General features: G+C 38.1%; 1 protein-coding gene across 4 annotated transcripts in view; it reads left to right on the top strand.

Moving 5' to 3' along the window:
• The first annotated feature begins 5,793 nt into the window (after positions 1-5,793).
• Positions 5,794-23,834, top strand: part of CDIN1 (CDAN1 interacting nuclease 1) — a 127,130-nt gene continuing 109,089 nt past the window's right edge. For 2 of the 4 annotated variants that reach the window (XM_087746638.1, XM_087746636.1), the window contains exon 1: positions 5,794-6,160. In XM_087746638.1, the coding sequence (XP_087602764.1) occupies positions 6,060-6,160 (101 nt within the window). In that variant the 5' untranslated portion in view covers positions 5,794-6,059. The remainder of the gene's footprint in view (positions 6,161-23,834) is intronic. The other 2 variants (XM_087746637.1, XM_087746635.1) reach the window with 2 other exon arrangements.

Below are 23,834 nucleotides of genomic sequence, written 5' to 3'. Positions count from 1 at the left end.
ACTGAGAAATGTGGAAATTATACTGTCCATTTTGGTGTACAACCTTGATTCAGTCCTTCTGTTTATCTGTATTACAAAACAGTTCTTAATTTCTAATTTTTCTCTCCTTTGCCTTACTTGCACAGAAAATAGCTCACCTCCTCAGTACTTCTTTTTAACCTTCAAATTCAAAATTTGGCCTCACTTATTCTTTACTGCATGCTGTCCATGTCATACATACTAAGAATAGTCTTACTAACTTCAATATACATTCTCTAATGAAGCTGATTACCATAGCAGCTTATTGCATAAGCACTAGCATGAAGATATATATTAGAAAATGTATTTCCAAAACATCTTCAACTGTCATGTACATTTTTGTATACTTTTGTGTGTATGTGTATATGTATTTATTTTTTCATTTATATATATTTGTATGAGAGAAACTAAGTTTGAAAGATTGAGGCCAAAACTGTTCACCGGTTTGGGCTCTCCAGTGTAATACATCTAGGACCTGACTTTTCAGAGTACCATGCTCAGCATTCTATATGTTCAAGGTACAACTTCCATTAAATTCAGTTCCATTGATAGTCCTTAGCATTTAGTGCAATGATGCTCTCAAATGTAAGTTCTTAGCAGAACATGTGCAGGATAATCATATTGCTTAATGGCTGGCACCTAATTTAGATGTCTAATTTGTGAGGTTAATCCCCCAAGGCTCTGTTACCATCAACAGGAAGAGGCAGCCCTGCTGTCTCTGGCTGTGCATCCCTACTTCCTCCCATGTGCTGGCACTTAAATTTATAAGGCTGTTTGGTGAGTTGGATTCACAAGTTGATTTAGCTGAAAAATAATATTTTTAGGGTTTGGTTGGGTTTTTTTTTTGCATGTTAAATTTTCAGCTGGATCAGCTGATCTGTCTGACCATGTATGCCCACAATCAGCAGTAGCAGTAATACAAGCGCACAGGTATTACTCTGAAACTGGCCAGAGCAGATTGGTATCACCTCTTTAGCCAGCAGCTTAAGGCACCTATGTAATTAAATCAGATCGCTGGCACATAATAATGTGCATGCTGTGTCAAAAAAAGCCACATGGAAAGAAAATTCCATCAAATGACTTCTAAGTTTACACAAAAAGTCTGTAAGAGAGGCAAGGAGAGAACTCGTATTTCCTGGGCAGCACTCAAATTATCTTTACACTTAAATTTTCTTTCTATAGTTCCTGCTTCATTCACCCAGTACATATTCCAAATTCTGCAACAAATGAGGCAGAGGTCCTACAGAAAACAACGTAATTCATCACACAACTACAGGGTTTTCTCTGTACAGTGAATGAAGCTGAAATCCCTTGGGGAAAAAGCAGTATGCAGTAGTTAATGATATTTTAGCACATATAGACAAAGAGGGCAAATTAACTTTAAATAATTGAATTTGAAACCAGAAAGCTATTTTCATATAGGTTTCTGTATCTGACTACCAAGAGCTTAAAAAGGCAAATCCAAACTCCAGAAATTTCATCATGTGGAACTACAGTGGAGTCAAGTGGCAGGGTAAGAACACTTAGGGCATGTTACCATCTCAGTTATAGAAATTGATTTTTAAATAACTCATCATTTTCAAAAATCTTTTACAGCTTGTTACAGAAAATACATAAACATGCAGCTTAGAACCATAAAAGTGGCCCAAGTCCATTAAAATTGATAGACTTTCAATTGACCATAGATCAGGCCCCACGCATATAAAGCAGTGTTCTCAAAACACTGTACAAATGCAGACTTTTTTTTTTTTTAATTACTTCAACAAGCAAATAAGTATTTTAAAGAAACATATATTGGATATACTAATAGTACAGAAAACTAGATTAATTTGTCTCAATGACTTCTGTAATTATGAGGAACATATCTGAAGACACAGAAGGAAAACAATGCCTTCCTGCCTTTTTTAATTGGTATTCTGCTACGTATAATCATTCTATTGCTGTCATGTTCTTCACACTGTTGTGGTATCAAGCAATCCCATGAATACTTATAGAGGAAAAACCAGAAACTTATGGTGACTTATCATCTTGTGAATTGGCAAAACAGTTAATGTTTAACAGTGATGTATAGATCAACTGTTCCTTTTTTTATTTGTTTGTTTAATACATACTGAAGATATCATGGTTTGTTTCACAATACAATCACTTTCAGAAAGTACATTAAAACCTATGGATATAAATTAGATCATAAATTGAGGGTTCTCCTTGTTTATGAGGTAACAACTGTATCCTGTGGAGGTGTTTATTAGACCGGTTACAGATACAGTTGCTACCAAGTTAAGTGGAAGCATGCTCAAGTTTTTCTTAGGATACAAAAATGTCAAACAGAAGAGCCGAATTTCACAACAAAAAATCACACAAAATATGTCAAAAGACTGAAAAGTACTGGTAGAAACATGTGCACCAAACTGAACGAAGTAGGAACATTACAAGCATTAGAAAATTGTAACAAGCACTCCAATCAGTTGCAAATGAGATTCTAGTCTTACTGTAGTTTCCAACACTAGCACCTACAATCAACAGATTGGAAAACATATATGACTGCTAGCAGTCTTTGTATTAATTTTGTTACAGAAAGCAACATGGACCAGAGATTGTGTCTATGAAGAAATGTGGTGGTAAAGGAAAAAGATAGCTGTAAGGACATAAAAATCAAATAAAAATTTGCACTTTGTGTATGAATTGATTCCTCATAATATCATACTATAATTACCTACTCTCAAAACACAGTGATTTTAAGCTCTGTGGAGAATAATGAATGGTATTTTAACTCTGAACTTGGCTGTAAATCACACTATGCAATCATCTGCTTAAGGTAATGGGAGATACCTACTAATACCACAGTTAAACTATCAACTAACACAAAATAAAAAACAGACCAAAGGTCCATTACCTACTGTCCTACACCAACTGTGGCCAAGGAATAATGGTCATTTCTGGAAGTCCTCTGCCAGGTGTTTTGCTCTGTCTCCCTGTCTTTATTTTCCCCCTATAGCTTACTTATCATCTTCTTTTTTCCCCCCTTATTTGTCATTCCCAATCATTTGTTTTTCCCATAGTTTCTTTATCTTTAGTCCTCTGTCGTTCTTGAAGGGAACTTAGTTTATATAATAGATAGACTGGATCCCAACCACAAGGTAAAAATCAGGATCAGCTGCCACAGGCAGATACCAAGGAAACACTATAAGAACAAAGCAAGCACATAGTTGCTTCCTGAGAACGCTCCCCCAGCATCCAACCATTTGCAGCTCTGAGACTCCCTGAACGAAAGGTAAATTTAAGTTTTTCATGCTTTTTTTTTTCCTCTTATGTATTTCATCCAGTTGCTTATTGAATTTATGCAAACTTCCACCATCTACAACAGCTGACAATACAGATGTCCACAGCTTAATTACACATGGTCTGATGTTTGTTTTATATAGTAAAACTGCAACGGCAGTTTGATTGCTGGGAAAAAAGTATGCAATGATGAACTCTTTCTACTAGGAACATCTCATTTTTTCTCATTGGATTCTTGAGCGTTTCATTGGAATAGCTCTGTATTAACTAATTTAGGCAAGGAGTGGCTTATACTTTGCATACAGAACTTCTCATCTATATTTTGCATTTCATCGTGCAAAATGCTTCTTTGTGATGAAAAGCAGCAGTTCTCATCTCTGAGGGCTGTTATCGCCTTATGACAGTGTATTAGCTTCTCTTGGTTTCAATGAACCTTCATGCTAGAAGGTTATTTACTTTTTTTAACAATAATTTTGGAATCTACAAAACCTTTTTTCAGTAGGCAAGTCTACAAAACATACCCAATATATACACAATACATACATCAGACGTTTGGAGTTTGGTCCATAGACTGATAATGTCATACTGCAGTTCATCTAACCTATTTCACTTCTGTGCATTGTAGACTGAAGTGTCATTTGATTTATAAAAAAAAAAGTCAAGAACAGGTACTAGTGAACAAGTGAAATGAACAGAGATAGAAGTTATAGATAGTAACGTTATGGTTTTTAAAAACACTTTCACTGGAAATTATCACACAACAAAGACAGCAAGATGTTTTTTTTTTTAAAGAAGCACTATTGATTGTTTCTAAAGGAGCAGTAGTAGTGGTAGTGAAGGACCATTTTAATTTTTTTTTTTAAATTTATTTCAAAAGAAAAAGTCATAATTCTCATCTTTGGAAAGACAGGGGGAAATGACCCTTTCTATGGCCCAAGAAAATCGCACCCTCATGGGCCTTTAAAGTGGATATCAGATTGAAAGGAACACCCCCTTCCCTCCCAAACCCGCATATCTCCTACTATTACGGATACTACTTGATAGAGCTAAAGCAAATAAAGTATCTTTGCATTAAATAATACTCTCCTTTAAAAGAATGCTCTTTTTTCAATTTCACATATTATTTTTTGTTCTCTGAGTAAGGAATGCAATCTGTAATTTGGCTTAGCTTCACTGTATTTTTTTACTGTGGGGCAACTAATGAGTTTCAAACATTTATATTTAGGCCATAGTACCAGAAATAGCTCTTCACAGGAAGGCTCCTAGTTGCAAACAAAACTCACTAAAATCCTTGGAGGATCCAGTGATAGAGGGTTCATTGGGCACTGTCAATCAATTAGAAACCAGTCTCATAAATATTCCTAAATGTCTGACCCTGCTGACATACCCATGCTATTTGCTTTTCCTTGAAGTTCCAGATCTTGTACTCTTGCAAGAAACTTTCTAAAGTTCCTGGCTAAGATGCAGAAAAACACTTAAAATGTGATCCTAGAGCTCTCAAGAGAGAAAGCAAGTGAACAGAACCTAAAATTTATAACAAAAACAAGTTAAGTTCTTAAGATTTAAAGCAAATTTCAAGGATTAAGTGCCTGAAACCTCAAGGTTAGGACTCCAGTAGCCTGTATATAGTTCATGAATGCAATTAAACTGAAATTAAAGGGAATATTTATATTTCTGAGTCAAATGCATGGTTAATTCTCTTCATAACTTCTAGTTCTTACATGTTGCTTATAAAAAGGCATACCTATCTTCCAAGTTATTCGATAAATTAAAAATGCCCAGCACAGAAACTAAGGCTTGCAACATACTTACTGATTTTTAAATATTTAATAACATTATTTGCTTAAGTTTGAGACCTAGCACACTTCGAAGTAAATCCAAGCACAAACTTGAATAGTTTTCTTCTAAAATCTAGCGGGAGCCATTTCTGTGCGTACGCGCAAGGCTGCAGGCCAGCGACACTCGGGCCCTGTCAGGCTCCGCAGCCCCAGCCCCACTACCTCAGCATTTATTTTTTCTTCAAACCGGAAGAAACAGTCATTTAAAAGTGACTTTTGGAAAGGACCTTGAAAATGATACTTTAAAGCCGTAATACAGCAGGGCTTACACACCCCGTCCCGGGGCAGGCGCTACCGCACACGGCAGGGCGCCGACGCGCTCCAGAGCCCGCCGGTCTCCTCAGCCCGAGGGCAGCCGGGGCGGGCGCTGGCGGCGCGCCGAGAGCGCAGCAGCGGTGCCCTCGCAGACGTTAAAGCAAGGAGCAGCGCGCAGGGCGCAAACACGGGCACCTCCTCAGCCGTGAGGCGGCCAGCGGCCTCCTCCTCCGCCCCCAGGCGAGGCAGAAGAGGCCGCCCCTGTGCGAAACCCCAGGGTTACGAGCCTCACACCACCGCCATGGAAGCGCCATTTCCGCGCGGGGCACGGCGGCGCCCAAGCGCCGCGCGCTCCCCTCCCGCCTGGGCGGCTGCGCAGAGCCGAGCGGCGCGGGATGGCTGCTCTCCCCGCCCTCCCCCCCGCACCGCCCCGGCCGGGCCGCGGGGCGGAGCGGAGCGGAGCCGCGGGAAGCGGCCGCCGCGGCCGCCCCTGACTGCCTCGGCACCGGGCTTGTAGCAAAGGGCGCCCCGGGGTTGCCGAGACCTGGCCTTCTGCCCCTCGCCGCCCGGCGCGGCCGCGGTGCCGGGGGCCGGAGCGGCGCAGCCCCCTCCTTTCGCCCCTCCCGCCGCCGCGCAGGCCCGGCGCCGCCGGGTTAGGCGGTGCGAGGCATGAAGCTGACCAAAGCCCAGTACGATGAAATAGCCCAGTTCCTGGGGCACGTGCAGCCCACCCGGCAGAGCCTGAGGAAGCTGAAGGAGAAGTTCCCTAGGTAAGTGCTTCCTGCCCTCCGGGGCCGCTGCCCGGCGCGGGGCGGGCGGCTCGGGCCCGGGGCGGCGGCCTGCCAGCTGGCCGCGGGCGGGCGAGGGGCCGCAGGGGGCCGCTCCGCCAGCTCCAGCCGGTGCCCCCCAGTTCCAGGCCCCACATGGTACAAAATCACTTGGACATGCACACGGTCATCGACGGCAAGCGGCAGCTCGGTGAAGCTACTGCTAGGAGCAGGGTACTTCTCACTCTCTGTGACCTGAGAAGTTGGCACAAAATAAAAAGAGCTCCCCCCCCCCCCCCCCGCCACACGGCCAAATAAAAGCTCTCAGGTCACTCATGAGCCTCTTAAAACACCAAGTAGATCTTCTTATGTGAATGAAGCCTTAGGGCTCAGGCCATTCCTCTATGGCTGAGACCAAGGGTGGAATCTGGCCTGCGATACCATTGCCCCTGTGGCTTAGGGAAAAGGGGCTTTCCAAACCCATAACTCTTTAATTGGTGCTGCTCTCCAGTTGGCTGGAAAAGTGATCATCTACCTATATGTGAACATTCATCTGCCGCCTCGCCTGAGCTGCATTCAGAATTGTTACAGGCATTTGCAAATGACCGTAGGCTAGCATGGAAAGGTGTACGTGGCAGAATGTGCTCCATGCACTGATCTTCATTGCCAAAATTTGCTTAATACCAACAACAACAGAGTTGTAAAGGACACGTTGCAAGGTTTTTCTCTTTTTTTCAGGTTTGGGGGAAGGATTACTAGTGCTGAATTGGACAGGAGACCAAATCAGATTCTGTGGGGAAGGGAGTGGTGCTGTCTCTAAAATGCACCAGAAGACTGCAGTTTTTTAAGTGCTGTGCTTACTTTGGTGAGAGAGAGAAAAATAAGTAAAACAGAAAATCGTTCCCATGCTTCTTGAATGAGCCTTGCTAGTCTTACCACAAGCGTGGCTGAGGAAACTGTCTGAAGCTGTGTATAACTTACAGTAAGTGGATGAAGAGCCAACATTAACTTAGGTTTATAAACCGTCCAGTGAAATCTTTTCCTTTTCAGGGAAGTGTGTAACGTAGTTAAAAATCAAACTGAGGGAATAGCCCTGTTACAGAAAAGAAGTGATGCTAAAGCAATGTGGTTGGTTTGGTGAGTGCATTGAGTTGCATTGTTGGGAACCGAGCTCACCTTGCACAGTACTTCTGCAACTTGGGAAACCACTTACTGTGACAGCATATGTCTAAGGAGCTTAGGCTTGGCTTTATCACTTCAGTGCTAATGAAATTAGAAGAGAGTATTTGTGTGTATATATGCACGCACGCACACACATGCACATGTTCTCTTTTTCTAGTCGCCTTATAAAGCTGTCTTGAAACAAGGGTAGGATTCAGGTTGGTTTGCCAGGTCAGTCACTGTGTGTTGGAACCCGCTTCCAAGACAGATCCATAAGCACGTGAATGTCTGTAATAGGGAAAATAAGTTTGTCAGAAAACTACCCAGGCCTTTCTGCTGATAGATTTTACTTCCCGGTCCACTCCGTTGATGCTGCAAAAGATCCATTGGCTCCTCAGTTTCAGAACTTGATGACTTCTGAAAAACTACCTGCTAATAACAACGTAGAGTTATATCAGGAAAAAATTACGTTTTTTCCAAAGCAGCTGGCTCAGGTGTGGCAAACACTGAAAAGCAGAGATTAACTATAGTAGTTGCTTCCATGATTTGCTGGCTTAACATACCGTTACCTTGTTATCCGCATTATGAGGTGAGAATGCCTGCTTTTGAATTCTGTTTGTAGGCCTCTCCTGAATTTTGTTTGTCCATCCTGGGAGAAGGCTAAAATCTTCTATTTGAATGATGAATGAGTTGATACCTTTTTTAAAAAATGGCTGTCCTAAGTATATTTTGAGGAGGTCTGCATCTCTCCTTTCTGTGAATGGCTCAGCAAGTGATGGCTCTTTGTTGTCTTTTTGTTTATTTCTCTTAGCAGCGTACATGCAGAAGACCCTCAGGGAAAAAGTTTGAAGTAGGAAAATGTGTTGGGCTAAAGATTTTGAGATGCAGTTAAAAAAAAATCATAACGCATTCCAAGACCACTGCTTGCCTTAGCAGCAAAGGAGATATATAGAAATAGATACGTGTTATAATGTGAAAAACAGGCAGTCTCTATAACAGTTATCTTGTAAAAGAGGCCAGCTGCAGAGATTTGTAAACTTGTGTGCCATCTTAAGTGCTAAAGGGGAGGCTTTTTCAGTGATGTGTTTTATGACTGTGGAGTAAGTTTCTTATAATGTGTGTGTCATTCTCTTCTAGGACGAGAAAGGTCTGATTGGACATTTTGACCGCTTTTCTTCTTTATGAAAACCAAAATCAAACAAACCCCCCACTCCACCTACCCCAACTTTCTAATTCAGTCTTTTTAACAAAATATTCCAGAATCTGTTATGGTACTTGCAATGTGATGAAGTTGTCCATAACCAGTTTGTCATTATTATATGGTAACAGTTGCTGATTCAAACTGGAAAGTACTAACTCCATAATAGCTGCTTTCACCTTGCACGTTCAGTCTTTCCCCAGGAAGGATCAGTATTCCACTGGTAATGCAATACATAAATTGACAGTTTTCAAGTATTTCTGGTTCCTACTGCCTCATAGATCTTGAGAGTCTTTGGATTTCTGCATTAATCTGCTCAGGTTTTTTTCTAATACTGTCTTATCTATTGGTTCCTCCCTTGTCTGTACTGTTTCTTGAATACTCCCAGTTTATGCTCCTTATTTGTATAAAGTATCTTTGTTATGGGCCTGCTCTTGTTCTGCAATTTCTCCCTAAGAGTAATTTGTAATTTCCATAAAACTATTGCCACAATTTAGTGTGTATAGGTATGCTGTGTGGTGGCTGCCAACATGACCTGTGAATCTAAATAGTTTTTAACAGGGTAGTTTGTTCCTTACTATTATTGAACTACTTCAGCAGGTGAGATTACTGCTTCAAGTGGATGTTACTATGTGATTTATTATGTCAAATAGTCAAAATTAGGCTGCTTCTAATATTGTTCATAAGTATCTTTATACAAGCATTGAGACTTTTAAAAATTTTTTTACAATCCTGTAACATTACAGACAACATGGATTTAGTCTGCTTTGTTTAAAATCCAGTTATTTTGCAAAAACAGAAACTTGGGAATCAAATTGCTGTTCTTTTTCTGTTAGTGCTGCATGCCTGGCAATTACCAGTGTATTTATTTATTTATTCTTAAGGTATTTGTTACATGCTTAGCAGTTGTCTTCTAATGTGTTCTCCTGTTTAACAGCAGGATTTTTGGATGACCTGAGGATTATCAAAATGTAATTTTGAGCACTAACCACAATAAATCTCTGCCAGTATTGGATCACCAATACATAGTTCCTTTGAGCTTCCTAACGTATATACCACTGGACTGATAATTCTGGATGTTCTGTGTTGTGCTCTTCTAAAGTGTACTGCCTTCTTTGCTTTGTTTCTCACCTGAATTTATCTACTTGCTAATAATTTGTGTTTTTCTGTGTAACTTCTGTATTTTATTCTTCTGCTTTCTCTTTAGCCATGAGCTCATGTTCTTCTATGATACTGTTCTTCTCAATGAGACCTAATGTCTAAATTGGGTTACCCATTGTAGGGCTAATTGTAGGAGATGTCAGGAATTGCAGGAAATGCTCTCAGAAAGTTAGAGTCTCTTTGTTTTCAGTGCTTGTTTCTCTCTTAAATAGTAGTTAGAGCTGCCTACTAGTAGAATCTTCTGCATAAGAATCACCTTAGTGTTACCTGTTTATGGTCACAAGATGTAGGTTAGACCTTTAAACTTTTAACTGTATTCAAAGGCTATTTTAACTTGTCCAGAAAAGTCCATCTTTTAAGGGTTTGATTCATACCCAAGCATATTCTAGTACTTCAGTTCAGTTGTTTCCAGGGGAAAAAAAATTCTCAGTTCTTCTGTATATGGCAGAATACTTAGTTTCTCTTCAGAAACTTTTCCTGAAGCCTCCTATCAATAGAACGTGATTGACAAGTGACTGGACCCTTCTCAAATCTATGCCTTGTACATATTTTGCTGGTCGTCTTTGTGTCCAATTGTGATTGAATATTATAGTTTTCTTGATTGACTCTTCCTCTGGTCTCTGCCAAGCTTTCTAAGGGTGTAAGGTTTGCTGACCCAATTCATTATGGTACTCTCTTGTTTCTTCTTCTGCAAAGTTTTTCTGGTTTGGTTCTGTTCTCAGTCTTTGAGTTTCTTACACTACATTGTGCTTGAATTGGGGATTCCAGAAACTTTCTCACAGTGGAAGTTGGCTTAGTAGCCTTGCATCTTTTAGAGATTCCAAACCCCGTGGTTTTCAAGTTCTTGCATTGAACTGTTGTGAAACATATTTTGTTCCACCTAGGAGTGCTGTATTGTTCCATAGCACGATTAGTGCAGTCTGTATTGTTTCTCTTCCTTACTTAAAGTTGTTAAACAAACTTAGTGCCTCTAGCCCAACTCCCTTTTCTGTATCTTCGCTTTTATTCCTGTAGAAGAAGCATTCTTTTTTGAGCCTATGTGAGTGCCAACTGTGTTTATAGAGAGTTTCAAAGTACTAGGATTTCAAAGTGTTAGAATTTATAGCAGCTGCTCTGTGCAGGTCTCCTCTTCTGTGCATCTGTTCAAAGAAGTACTGTTCTGTTTGTGTCGCTTCTGTGAAAGCTTCCTTCATAGTGATCAGGAAGAACTTTTCTTACAGCAGAAAGGTAAGGGAAGCTGGCATAAATGTGAGAAGGACTTTTTTTTTTTTTTCCCCCCTTTCTTTTTTTTCCAATAAGAGAAAAATGTGATGCACAGGTTCATATTGATATACTTGATATTCAAGTATGGATATTTGGTTTTAACATATGTAACTTCATGTTTGATTATTGGAATGCACACAGTCTTTGTTCCCAGAGCAGATCAAGTGATGCATGTTCCTCTACATTCATGACCTGTCTTTTTCATTACTTAATATCACTTCAGGTTTTACACACATTTTCAGTAGTTACATTGCTCTTTCTCCAAATTACTGATAGCTTTATTAAATGACACTGGGCCTGGAAAGCATCCCAACAAGACTTTTCATTTAAAAAAAATGTATCTGCATGGTAATGTCTCACAATGCAAACTGGAAAATATAATCTGTTTATTATTTGTTCATTTTTATTACTATCTCAGTGATGGTTCATACTGAAACAAAGGCCCTAAAGAAGTTTAAATGTATGGCATCAATGTTATTTCTTTTACCAGCTGTTTAAGATTGAGTTAACATTTTTTCTTCCTCTTTTCCAGTGTTATTATTGCCTCTTTTTTTGGTTTTTAGAGTTGGAGGTAGATAGGACTCTGATTTTCCTCTTCCAGCCAGTTTTATTTGCATGCAAATATATTGCTTTTTCATGAATAATTTCATTCTGCCTTTGTACTGTTGCTTAGATTATTAAGCAGTACTGATCAGCTCAAGGTGGTTGCGGGGGGAAACAGGAAGGTAGAACTGCTACTCTCTTTCATCCCTTTCCCTTTCCCTTTCCCTTTTCTTTTTTCTGTTCTGTTCTTCCATTTCTGTGTCCTGGTACCTGCTGCTAATGGAGCCTGGAGATTGAGTCAAGGTGGAAGGAGAATTCTCTGTCCTCTGCTCCAGTGCTCCTTGGAGCTGCTGTTACCCAGGAAGGAGGACAGTGAAGCTCAAGAACAAGCGGCAGCTAGCTGTCTACATGGATTTCAGAGCTCTAGGCTCAGGACTATGAACTTGGCAGTGATAGGTTGACGGTTGGACTCTGTGATCTTAAGGGTCTTTTCCAACCTTGACGATTCTATGATTCTATGACTCAAACACAGGTATATTAGACAGGAAAATCTTATCTGTGAGCAGGCAACCTACTGGTGCGTGACACTTTACTTGCACTCTCTTCTGCCTGGAAAGGCTGTTGTCATAGAAAACTGACATAATTCTTGTAACTTCTGCTCTCTCTGCTCTTCTGAATAGTTTGTTAATTATTTTGGAAAGCAGAGGAACTGGGCTATTTTTCTTTGCTCTCCAAGCGCTAATCTAGCAATTCTCATTTAAAAAGTTGCCTTTGTGCCCATGAGTGCTAGAAACTTATTTCTTTTACAAAAAATGAAAGTATAAAGGCACACTTTAAGCTCCCTCTGCTTTTCTGTATTCTCACTACTTAACAATGAAATAAATTCATGCTCTGCCTATGTAAACTACCTCATCGATTTCAGTAGACCAGCTCATGAGAGAAAAGAAAGTGGACATTAGTAGGAGATGCAGAGACTTGGAGGGAGATGCTAAAGGGCCACTGCTATGTTTCCACCCTGTCTATTTTGAAGTGGCAAATACTTTGCACTAGTGTACTGTGTTTAAATGATCTGGAGCATATAGCTAGAGCAGCTATGAATTTTTAAAGTTTTGTATTTATTTTTTCTTCTTTTATGTTAGACTTCAGAGTAAAAATTTTGCACTATTGTTTGTTTTGTCTCTTATATGCAGCAAAAGCCTTATATAATTTAAAATTTGCTATGTACTTGAAGCTGCATTTAACCTCACAGGTAAACAGATTGATAATAACAGATGAGAAAGAGGTCTTGGCTCATTATTTGAAAAGAAAATTAACAATATACAAGTTTTCAGAAATGACCTACAATAAAATGTAGCATATTCAAAATAATCTTAAAATGAAATAAAAATTTACTATACAAAGTAATTATGTGAGCTCTGAACTGATATTGTTCCCTTCGGAAAGATGTTCTTGCTATCTGAACCCTTGGTAGGATATCTGCTGTAAGATACTACAGCTTTGATAGGCTAAACCAAAAGATGGTACAGGTTTTCTCTTTACACTGTAAATGCCAGTGAACAAGTCTTAGAGAACTTGTAACTGGTTGGATTTGGTATTGTTGCTAAAAAACTGTTTGCTTATGTTAGGACCCTAAATGGGAAGGATAATAATCCTCCACTGTAGTACAAGGTATTGCGTGACAGAAATTAACTAAATCAGCATATAACTCAGAAGACCTTTGTCTCCTCCATTATTCTTTAGATTAAACATAAGATACTTATTTAAAAGCTAGCTACTGATAGCAGTGGAAGCTTTCAGAATAGAATGGGAAATACAGTTTTGCTCAGTTTTGGGGCTCTCCAGTACCAACAAGACAGGATTTAGACAAAATTCTTACATTGGCACATGTAAATTCTAGTTCTTCAGGACATGAGTGCCTTCCAGATTTGTTTGATTGAAAAGTTTTTTTTCATTTGTGTGTCATCTGTTAACTAAAAAGTAGATGACATGTATAAGCATGTGTCAATGTGAAAGTTAATTTTGAGGGAAGTCCATTGTTTTCTGTTACATTTTTATAAGTGTAATCATCCTCTTCCTTATAAGCATTCCGACATATGTTGTCCATCCTAGCAAAACGCAAAGTTATTTTAAAGGTTAGTCTTGAAATTTTGCTTGAAATACACAACCAAAATTAAGGTTGTACTTTCTGAATTCTTGAGTACTGATAAGTCTCTTCCTTCTCTCTTAACCTTTTCCCCTTCCAATATGGGAAGTGCTACCATATGGGAGTACAGTTCATTTTATAAAAAAATAATCGCACAGAACAAGACTTATTACACTTGTGAAATTCATTTTGGCTGAGTAAAGGGAAAGCCTGTTTGGCCTTGAGGAATTTATACAAACCACTTAGAAGCCAATCCTATATCCTTTGAAGATTTGATGGTGAAATACAATGATTGAAGGGGGCCTCTTAAAGCAGACGTGGAAATTAGTTCCCTATAATTTGAAAATGCATTCCGAGTCTTTTGTAGCTGTGTGTTAGGTGCTCTTGTTTAATACAGAAGAAAAGAAAGAGAGAAAAAGAAAGAGAAAAAAGACAAAGATAAATACAGAGAGAAAAGAGAAAAAGAAAAGGACAGGGAAAAAAGAAAAATAAGAAAGAGAAAAATATAGATGAGGGAAAAGAGAGAAAATGCAAGAGGAAAAGAGGGAGGGAAAAAGAAATAAAAAACGAGAGAAAAGTAAAAGAAAAAATGAAAATAAAACAGGAAACGAGAGAGAAGGAAAAAGGATAAAAAGAAAGGGAAAGAAGGAGAGGAAGAAAGAAAAAGAAAGAGGAAAAAATTCTTTTATATGTCAAAGCTGGAGTAGTTGTCTTGGTCACAATGTACATTACTGTGTTGCTTCATGAAGTTTAATTTGGTTGTACTTTTTGCCACTTCACAAATTCCATGGTTGTGATAATCACCAGTAGGATAGGAATATAAGTCTCATGGCACTGTCTTTTCTAAGTATTTCATTCTAAAGCAAGCTTGGTGTCATCAGACAGACCAACAGATGTCTGCAGATTTAAGGGCCAGATTATGGTGGTTGTTAAGGAAGGATGAAGTGGAAGTTTTAACACTGACCATATGTGCATTTTAATTGACTTGTGGATTTTAGGATACCATTATATTCATGTTGCTTGTACTTAAGGACAATGATAATAAAAATGGTAATTCTTGATTGTATTTCAGAAACAGTTCCATACTGTATCATTCTTCTGAAGCCTGCAAACAAGTCGAAGCTAGAGTTTTATGAGCAGAAGGGATTTGCTACATCAGAGGGGAAAATATTTTATTCATGTGTTGTTTTTTGGACAATCATATTCTGGGCTATATTACAATGGCACGATAAATTGCTGAATACACTGTCTGCTGAATATGACCTCACCATGAAAAATTTGATGCATTAGAGTAGGAAAGGTTGGAATATATCAACCTTAGCTGACAAGGGACTTTGAATTTTGACCTAACACAGATGACCTTTGTGTGCAATAAAAGTGAGTTTAATCTCCAGGTCAAGGTTGAGGTGAACGGTAGGGCAATGTGGATTGGTTTGTGCTGGCTATGGCTGGATCACACCTAGCAAGCAAAGAAACCCAAGGTCTTTGCATTTCAGAGTAACCAAATGCTTATTTACCTAAAGTTTACTCATATCTGTTATACCACCTTCAAAAACTGTGCTGTACTGTAGACAGCTAACTCTTCAGCAGCTGTGGACTAATTCGTTTGAAGCTCAATGTTTCAGAATATGAAGTGTAAGGTAAGTATATTCTGCTCCTATAGATCACTGAATAGGTAAGCTAAATAAAATTTCTCCTCTAGCATGTAGAAGAAAGACTGTCAAGTATATTGCCTTGCTATGAAAAGGGTGAAATCTAGAAGCTTTATTTCTTTGACAGCTAACCTGTCTTTGGAACATCGGAAGTTTATTCCTAAGTGGCTTATACTTTTAGGAGGAACACAATTAAGAGAGCTCTGATATGTTTCACTAGGCAAATACAAAGAAAACGAGTCCTTCTGAGCTCTCCCTTGCTGTAAAAGGTATTTGATCAAAGAAGCTAAGTTACAAAATGTTTTGGGGGTTGTCTAGGTTACATAGTAAAGACGTATAGATGAATTTAAATAAAAGATTGTCGTGTTTTATAGGAGTCACAAACAAAATCTGTCTTTTTAACTGGCTGGTGTTCCAGGAGTGCTATTTTACTAACACACTAACAGTACATGCCCTGAATACTTTACACAGATAAGGGTGGTAGCGGTGGGGCTGTTGGAAGGAGGGGGGAAGGAGGGAGTTCTGTTTAAATCAGCCAGGAAAAAAAAAAAAGTTTGAGACTAATGGAAAGAACCTCTACTCCTTTAATAGAGCCTGCAAAATATATTCTCCAGGACTGATCAGCTCTGAAGGCTCTAGAGGTTTGATGATTGGAATGGCAGGAAATCACGCTTTCAGGACATAACGAATTGACTAGGCCATCCATCATTTGTTAGCATGCGCTGAAACGCTGGGTTTGTGTGCAGAGGTCTGTGATTTAGTAAATACTTGGGAGATGAATAGAGCTTACACACAAGGGAAGATATTGCTGTCCTTCAGCAGCCTTAGACACAGATCCCTGCTGAGAAGGCCGTCTGACAGCAGCTCATCAGTAACTGGCCTGTCACAGTCAGTGATGCCCACCAGCCATCCCCAGTATATTAAATGCATTTTTAATATCTGCTTCAGTAGATTTAATGAAGAAAATTTAGTTTCCATACTCTGATCACTGCTTCCTCAAGTGTTTTAAAGCATTGAGTGAAGCACTTCCAAGAAAGGAACTGTGCTGGTACCTGGAGGAGTTGATTGAAAATGAAACAGAATACAAACAGGATTGTTATTATTATCCAAACAGTTTCCTTAAAGCAAAACAAAAATGTTTGGAAAAAGCAGTGATCTTCTTAGAAACAATTGACCCTCCTGCAGAGGGACCTTATACAGCAGGCTGTACAGCAGCGGAGATGCAGTGCTGGAAAAGGTGTATGCACAGTGCTTCTGTTTAGTGTGGCTGGGCTTGCCAAAAGGCATAATTGCATTTCCTACGCTTTCAGATGTCAGTACTTGAATCAGATCATCGTTCTGTCTGGCTTTCAGAGTCCTGAGAGTAGGGTGGCTATGAATGGAAGGAATGGAATAGATCATATTTTTAGTAACTAACAGATTTGAGGTGGGTTTGGGCATTTTTGCCAGGGATGCAGTTGGTGAAAATCATTGTAGTGTTCCATGGTATTATTTAAACTGATGTAGGAAACAAATAATGAGACACAACGGAAAATAAAACTTCTGCTAATTTTCTAACTTGGCAAGCTCATTGAGAGTTATTCAATACTGACATTCTGCTTGTAAGGATTGTACAGAATTATTTTTTTAACTTTGCAGCAAATGATAAGATCTTTTGCTGTCCATATATATAGATAAACGTCATAGTTGTTTGAATTTCTTGGGAACTTTCAGGGAAAACTTCTGTTTACATAAAGGCAAATATGTTGATTTTCGTTTTCTAACGAGAGTCAGTGCTTATGATATTTACTTCAAGACAGCAAGACAAACAACTTGATTTTGTTGCAAACATCTATTTGAAACATTCACTTCTTGAGCTTTTTTTCCCTCAGGAATCCATTCTGTGTTCACAGAAGAGAAAGCAAGTGCCGAATGAGATCTATAAATTTGATTCTTGTATGTGTCAAAACAGTAATGTATTAAATGCATATTATTATAAAAATTTAAGACGTGTCCTAAACACTTACATTTTTATAACACATGACAATATTAAATAATACATTTTCTTGTTAGCATCTGTTTGCTGTCATTGTTGGCAGGACCTATGATTTATTACTTAAATTAATGACTACAACCATTTTGGTCCTGATATATGCCCCTAAGCTTATCACATCACTTAATAAAATAACATATATGCTTCTGTGAGAGTCATTTTTTAATTGTTTATTCGTTTAAGTTGCTGGTGAAAATACCATATCTGTATGCAGTGTGAAAGTCTCAGAAGCTTGTATTCAAACTGAGTGAAATAATGGTAAGGATTAATTTCTGTAAGAACATGGAATACAGTAACTGATCCTACTAAAATTGTCTTCTAAGACAAGCCTGATAGAGTATTGTTACAAAAAAAAAACAACAGCAATGAAAGAGGAGTGGAAGAAACTGCTCTGTTTTCTTCAATTCCAGTGATGGTTAAAAGCCTTGTTCATTTGTTTGTTTGACTAATTGGTACCATAGCAGATTTCAAACTCCCATTGGCATGCTAAGATTTCATGCTCTATCATTAGTTTTCAACTTGTATTTCGTGGAGTCCTTGTTGTCCATGGACTTCAAATGAAGAATTCAAAGTAAATGAAAAAAATGAAAAGCCTTCTTGTCAGCAGGCTTAAATTTGCCAAACAGGAATCTGTGCCTATTGTAGGAAAAACATTTTGGTTTGTGAACCCCTTAGGTTGAAAACTTCCATTTTATCAGCAACTAAAGCATTTTTATCTATCTTACGGTTTCTTTTCATACATGTTTTTTTAAATTCTAGTGTCCGTAACATTTTGAATGTGATAGTGATATGAAGGGGATATACTATCCCTTCCAGTGCACGCTCCAGGTTCCAGTAGCCTGATAAATGGTGACAGTCTCATTGCTTTATGCTGGAGAATTCTTGAACTTCAGTCCCCTGCTTTATCCTTCTCATCAGAGTGGGATATTTAAGCAAGTGTTGCTGCCCATCCAGACTGGCAAAATGGCATTGGATCAAGATGTGGTGCTGAAGAGGACTTTATTGTTTGCATGAATGTCCTCTATTTGCATATCTGTTCTAGGCCTGCAAGGTCTTAGAAGCATTTGATAGCATTGATTCCCAGATATCTCCAGAAGCTTCAACACTGAATAAAAATGTCTTAAGATAGCACAGATTCTTCTTCCACAGAAAGAATGTTGTCAAATATTTCTTTGAGTAAGACCCATGTGATAGCAAAGGTAGTCTCTTGTGTAATGCAGCCTGTCTGAAACTGTTTCAAAGACAACATAAAAACTATGACCAAAATAGAGGTAATACTCACTTCTGTGACTGAATTAATATAAGGGGTCTTTTGGAGTTCCTCACTGTTAATTGAGGATCCAGACAGCAATAAGGACACCATGTATCTCTGTGTCCATTTGTGGTTTGCTATGAGATGGCAGAACTTCTTATCAGTCCACTATTGATACTGGGTAACATCCAGTTCTTTATTGCACTTCTTCTGTGGAATGCAGATGTTTATTATGAGGCTACAACTGGTGCAAAGTACGATAACCAGTAGCCAGACAGTGAGTGTAGGTTCCTACAGATGAAAAGGCTATTGAACATTAGCCGTTTCCAGCATTAATATAAAATGCATGTTGTCAGTGCAGCTGTCCGTCAGTTTTCAATGCAGCTGAGCAATGTGTCTTAGACAAACGCATTATCTTGGACACACAAAATACAGAAAGATAGAAATAACTCGTAAGCTAGATTTCTGGTTCTTATAGAGCTTAAAAAGGAAAATTTGCTTTCACCGGTTGGCAGGTACTCCAATAGGCCAAGCAAGTTCCATTCCAAATACAGTGTTTAATGGCCACATTGCAATGAGTTATTTGACACAGGAATATGTTTTCCTTTATCCTATTATTAGAAACAGGAGAATTTATTATTGACCAAAAAAGAGAAGTCGGACTACATTTTTTTAATCTCATTGATATTGTGTTCCTTTGACATCAGTGGTCTGAGAGAGAAAAAGGGAAATGGTCCTTTATGGAATAAATGCATGGTTTCAGTCTAAATATTTTTCTAGCCATATCTACTTGTTTGGTATGTCCTCTAACTGCAGAAAGTTTTTTTCCAAACAAATCCCATTGGTTACCCAACAACTATTATCCACAAGCTTCCTGCTTACACTTTTTGTTTTAATTTACTATTTAGACACAGACCTCGCCAGTGACAGGTGATCATTCTTGCACATTATTATTTTTGTGGTTTTGAGGTTTCTGGATAGAGAATTTTGTCCATTTATCTGGGCGTAGATGCTTACCATTCTAACATTTTAAATCTCAATAATTTAAAAATATTATTCAATTGTTTCAGCTACTGTGTGAAAATTAATATATTTTTATGTAGACAGATTTGGAGTGGTCAACATGTATCACATGTTAATTGTTTGCTTTAGTTTATTTTGTAATTCTTAGCTTTTTAGTCTCTTTACCATGGAGATACATATATATATATCTTAATGGAGCTTTGCATTACTGGATCAGGATGTTTACTGAAATAACCAGTTAAAATTATTAAAATATGCAGTTGAAAGCAACGTGCTTAGTTTAATGTGCTTCTGAATATTAAATGCAAGTAAAATGGTATATAGACATGGAGCCATTTGTTATATTTTAGTATATGAAGCAATAGCTGTGTAAACCTTAACCTCGTAATTTTGCAAGTTCCACTTTATCATGTAGCTGTAAAAGGTAATCAAAATAAATCATGGAAGATGAAGAAATATTTTCTAGGGGTTTCTGTATGCTTTCAGAAGTGGCGCTTGATCCATGAAATTTTAGTAAGCATATTAAATAATACAATATGATGTGCAACGTGTCAGGTCTGATAAATTATTTTGTATAGGACATTTATACAACATATGGTGAGCTGCTATGTGAACAGCTTAATGACTAAATTATGTTAATCTTTCTTGCCATATTTACTTTTCATTTAAAAACCAGTGTTTTCAAATTTTTATTTTACTTTTTTGATCGTGGGTAGATATAAGAAAGGTGTAGGTTATCTCTGAGAAGCCGTGACAGTGATCCAAGGTTCCTCAGCTGTGCAGTGTACATAACACAGATGTTGGGAGAGTCATCTGTCAGCTATGCCTCTCCTATGGAGTTAAAGTTCTAGGGGGAAAAGAATTCGACACAGTGCTGTCACTGTTACATTTTCACAATAGAAGAGCATGCAAATATTCAACCTCCTGCTTAGCAGTAGTGCCCTGTCTAATGTCTGTGCTGGTTAGAATAAAAAAATAGTGGGTGCATCTAGGGCTCATAGATCTGACAAAGGTCATGCTATGCTGGGCATTTGAATTGGAAATTGTCTGGACTTAGATTTTATAAAGCTCCCACTGTTGTCGGGGAAAATTTCAGCAGGGTTTTGTCCCTAGAGAGGCCTCTTAGGCCCTTTTCTGTCCTATGAATGAATTTAGATGTGAGGGTTTTTCCTGCCTTAAAACTGTTAAGTTCATTTTGCATACATCCCTAGAGAGAAAAACTGGCAGATGCTTTTGTCTTGGAAGTATTTAAAAGAAAACTGCAGAACAGGAACAAGGGAGAGAAGGGGCCCTGTGTGGAGTCCCAGAACATTTTGGAAATGGCCAATATGCAGTTTTCATCAGTACTAAGGCGGGGCGCAATATGGTGCCTGTAGCTCACTAGGGAATATGAATGTTGATTAAGCATACTCCCAGGCTTTGAAATCCTGAAAGCAGTGTCAGAATAATGGATGTTGAGCAAATGTCAAGCATTTGTTAATTTCTCTGTTATTTGGAGTTTATCTACCATGATCAATCAAATAAACTAGTGCTTCTCTGTTGTGGCATGTGTCATTGATATGGTGATTAGGTGGCTAGAGAGGCCTTCTGCCCTTTTTTTTTTTTTTTTTTTTTTTTTAATCCAGGTAACAGATTACATATGAACAGCCGTAACTTTAAGTTAAAGATTTGTTTGCGGTTGGTTTAGTGGAAAGTGGTGCATTAACAAAATACTTTGGCGTACTGAGAGAAGAAAGTATTTGCATATCTGCTTCACTAAAAATTACATTCATGCCATTTTCTCCATTTTTGGCCTTAAAGCTTTACTGTTGTGGGGAAGGAGAGATTCCTTTTAAATGAAGGTTGATAGAAGAAACTTTTACTTATTCGTAAAAGGAGAAGTTTGAAAACAAAGACTATCCACTCCAAATTAGTATTAATTTATGGCTTAGCCCCCTTCCCTCTAAATCTTTTGGGTTCTATAAACTAGGTCTCAACATCCCTGTTTTTGATTGGGAAACATGTTCAGATGCCCTTTAGTTAAAAGTGAAGGGGGTGACTCTTTGGCTTTTATAAGAATACACACTCTTTTATAAGAACATATCAGAGAAGTTGTTAGTTACTGACTAACGTACAGAAATGTAAACAGTCCAGTTCAGAATGTTTTTTTCTCTATCTTCTCAATTTCCACTGTTTTCTGATGTCCTAGTTCTGCTGATTTGCCACTCTTAGAAGTTAGGTAACATACAAAGACCTGATATTTAAATGTGAAGAACAAATTAAAAATAATCTGAAGAAGAAAAAGGCTCTGTGGCCTTTGCTGCTTTACTATAATGTATAAAGACTTTAAAATGGGAGAGGATAGGTTGGGATGTTTTGTGTGAGGCCTTTTTGAAAGCTGCCTGAAGGATGTTAACAGTCAAATTTCACTGAACTCCGGTGAAGTTTAGTTACCCCCTTCTCATGTTTTTGGGTTTGTTTTTTTTTTTTTTGCAAAGTCTGGTCCTTATGTGCTTAATGTAAAGATGACAATGTATATTTCTATTATGTTTTTGACAACTCCCAGAAATTTAAGAAGTGTCAGTGAGTCATGCCATATGACTTTATGCGTGTTGAGGTCATCTTCAGTTTATTTTAACATAGAACAAATGTTTGATGTTGAACTAGTTTTCCTGCTTCCTTGGCTTCCACATTTATCTGCCAAGGCCTCTGGGCCCATTCTACCAAGACTGGTCAAATTTCAGTGCTTAATGGAAGTGATGCTGTATGGTGAACCTATTGATTGTTTACATCGGAGCTGATTCTGTTCAGTTAGTGCACGGAGTAAGAGTTTTTCTGGAAACCCAGCCTTTGCTGCAGCACTGCAAGGAGCAAAGCATTATATGGATTTTCAGAGCAGTGTAAGAACACCAAAAAATAAATCCTCTGGAAAGAGGAGGAAGGGAAAGGAAAATCCTGGTGGTGGGAGTGGAAAAGAAGGTTAGAGAAGTTTTAGGATAGAATAATGTAATATTGTGATCACCTCTTGTCAGGTGTTCCTTTCATATTGCCTGCCAGTTGTAGGTAGACAGCTTTTTTAAAAAAGAGTGCTGGAAGACCACTAGTGAAAGGGAACAGCTGGGTTTCCTTCTTAGTGCATTTCTGCCATCTTTCCAATGGGAAGTAAATAGTGGAATTAAATTAGTTTATTCCCTCTATGGCACAGTAAGCTATACCCCTGGGGCTGAAAGTAGACTTTGTAAATATCTACATATATGGTACAATAACTTATAGATACAAGGCAAAGTACTGTACTGTTGGCTAGGTAGACAGACAAGAATTATTCTGTGTTTTTTCTTTTGTTTTGTTTTCTAATTATGAGTAGCTTTAAAATTATAAACCTATCAATGATAAACACTGTTTAGGGCTTAAGACTAAAAATCTCCAGGGGACTAGCTATAAATGGATTCATTTCTTACCTTAAATCTATATCGTTCCCAAAATTGGAATTTACCTAAAACTACTCTTCTGTATCATCCATGTTTGATAGAGCTAAAATTCTTTAAATTATAGCCTGTATGGGAAACATTAATAAGATCCTGACTTGTTTAAGGAATTAAAAATTTTGATTGGATTACTGGAAGCTTTCTTGACTTAAGGTGTTCACTTTTTACCCTGGAGATAGCTATGCAACAGTGTGTGTGCTTGACATGTGATGCATGCAAATGCTAAATACAGTAGCAGCATGAGGCAAGTGTCATTAACAGTAATTTATGTAATGAAAGCCACCTGGCTGTCTTCATAATTAATTGCTTGTAAATAATAAATTTAAATATAATTTATAGTTTTCTAAATTTGATTATATATTTTTAGGAGCAAATTGTTTAAGGATGTTTGGGGATTTATTTAGTTTCAAATTGGCACAGATACGCTTTTTACATACAGGCTAATTTTTTAACATAAAATGAACAGTCTAATTAGCTTCAAAATGCCATTCACTCATAAAAACAGTTTTCTAAAATTGAATTTAAACATCTAGTTTACACAGGACAATATAGGTTTGAAGAAAAAAAGGTATAAAGTAGAATGATTTTCCCCTTTCTCCACAGTCAGGAAATTTAAGATTGGCATCTGAAAAACTTGCCTTGACAAGGCATTCTATAATCAGATTCTTTTCCTGGAGGGAAGGGGAAGTAGCGCGATGGAGTTATCCAAACAAAATGAGGAAGATGAACACAAAATGAATATATCAAATATTTCTTTCCAGTAATAGCCTGCTAAGTAAATGTTT

This window comes from Nipponia nippon, unplaced genomic scaffold, assembly GCF_047370975.1.
Source record: "Nipponia nippon isolate SJK-2023a ecotype South Korea unplaced genomic scaffold, ASM4737097v1 scaffold_10, whole genome shotgun sequence".
Taxonomy (NCBI): Eukaryota; Metazoa; Chordata; class Aves; order Pelecaniformes; family Threskiornithidae; genus Nipponia; species Nipponia nippon.
This window is presented reverse-complemented; position numbering and strand designations above follow the sequence as displayed.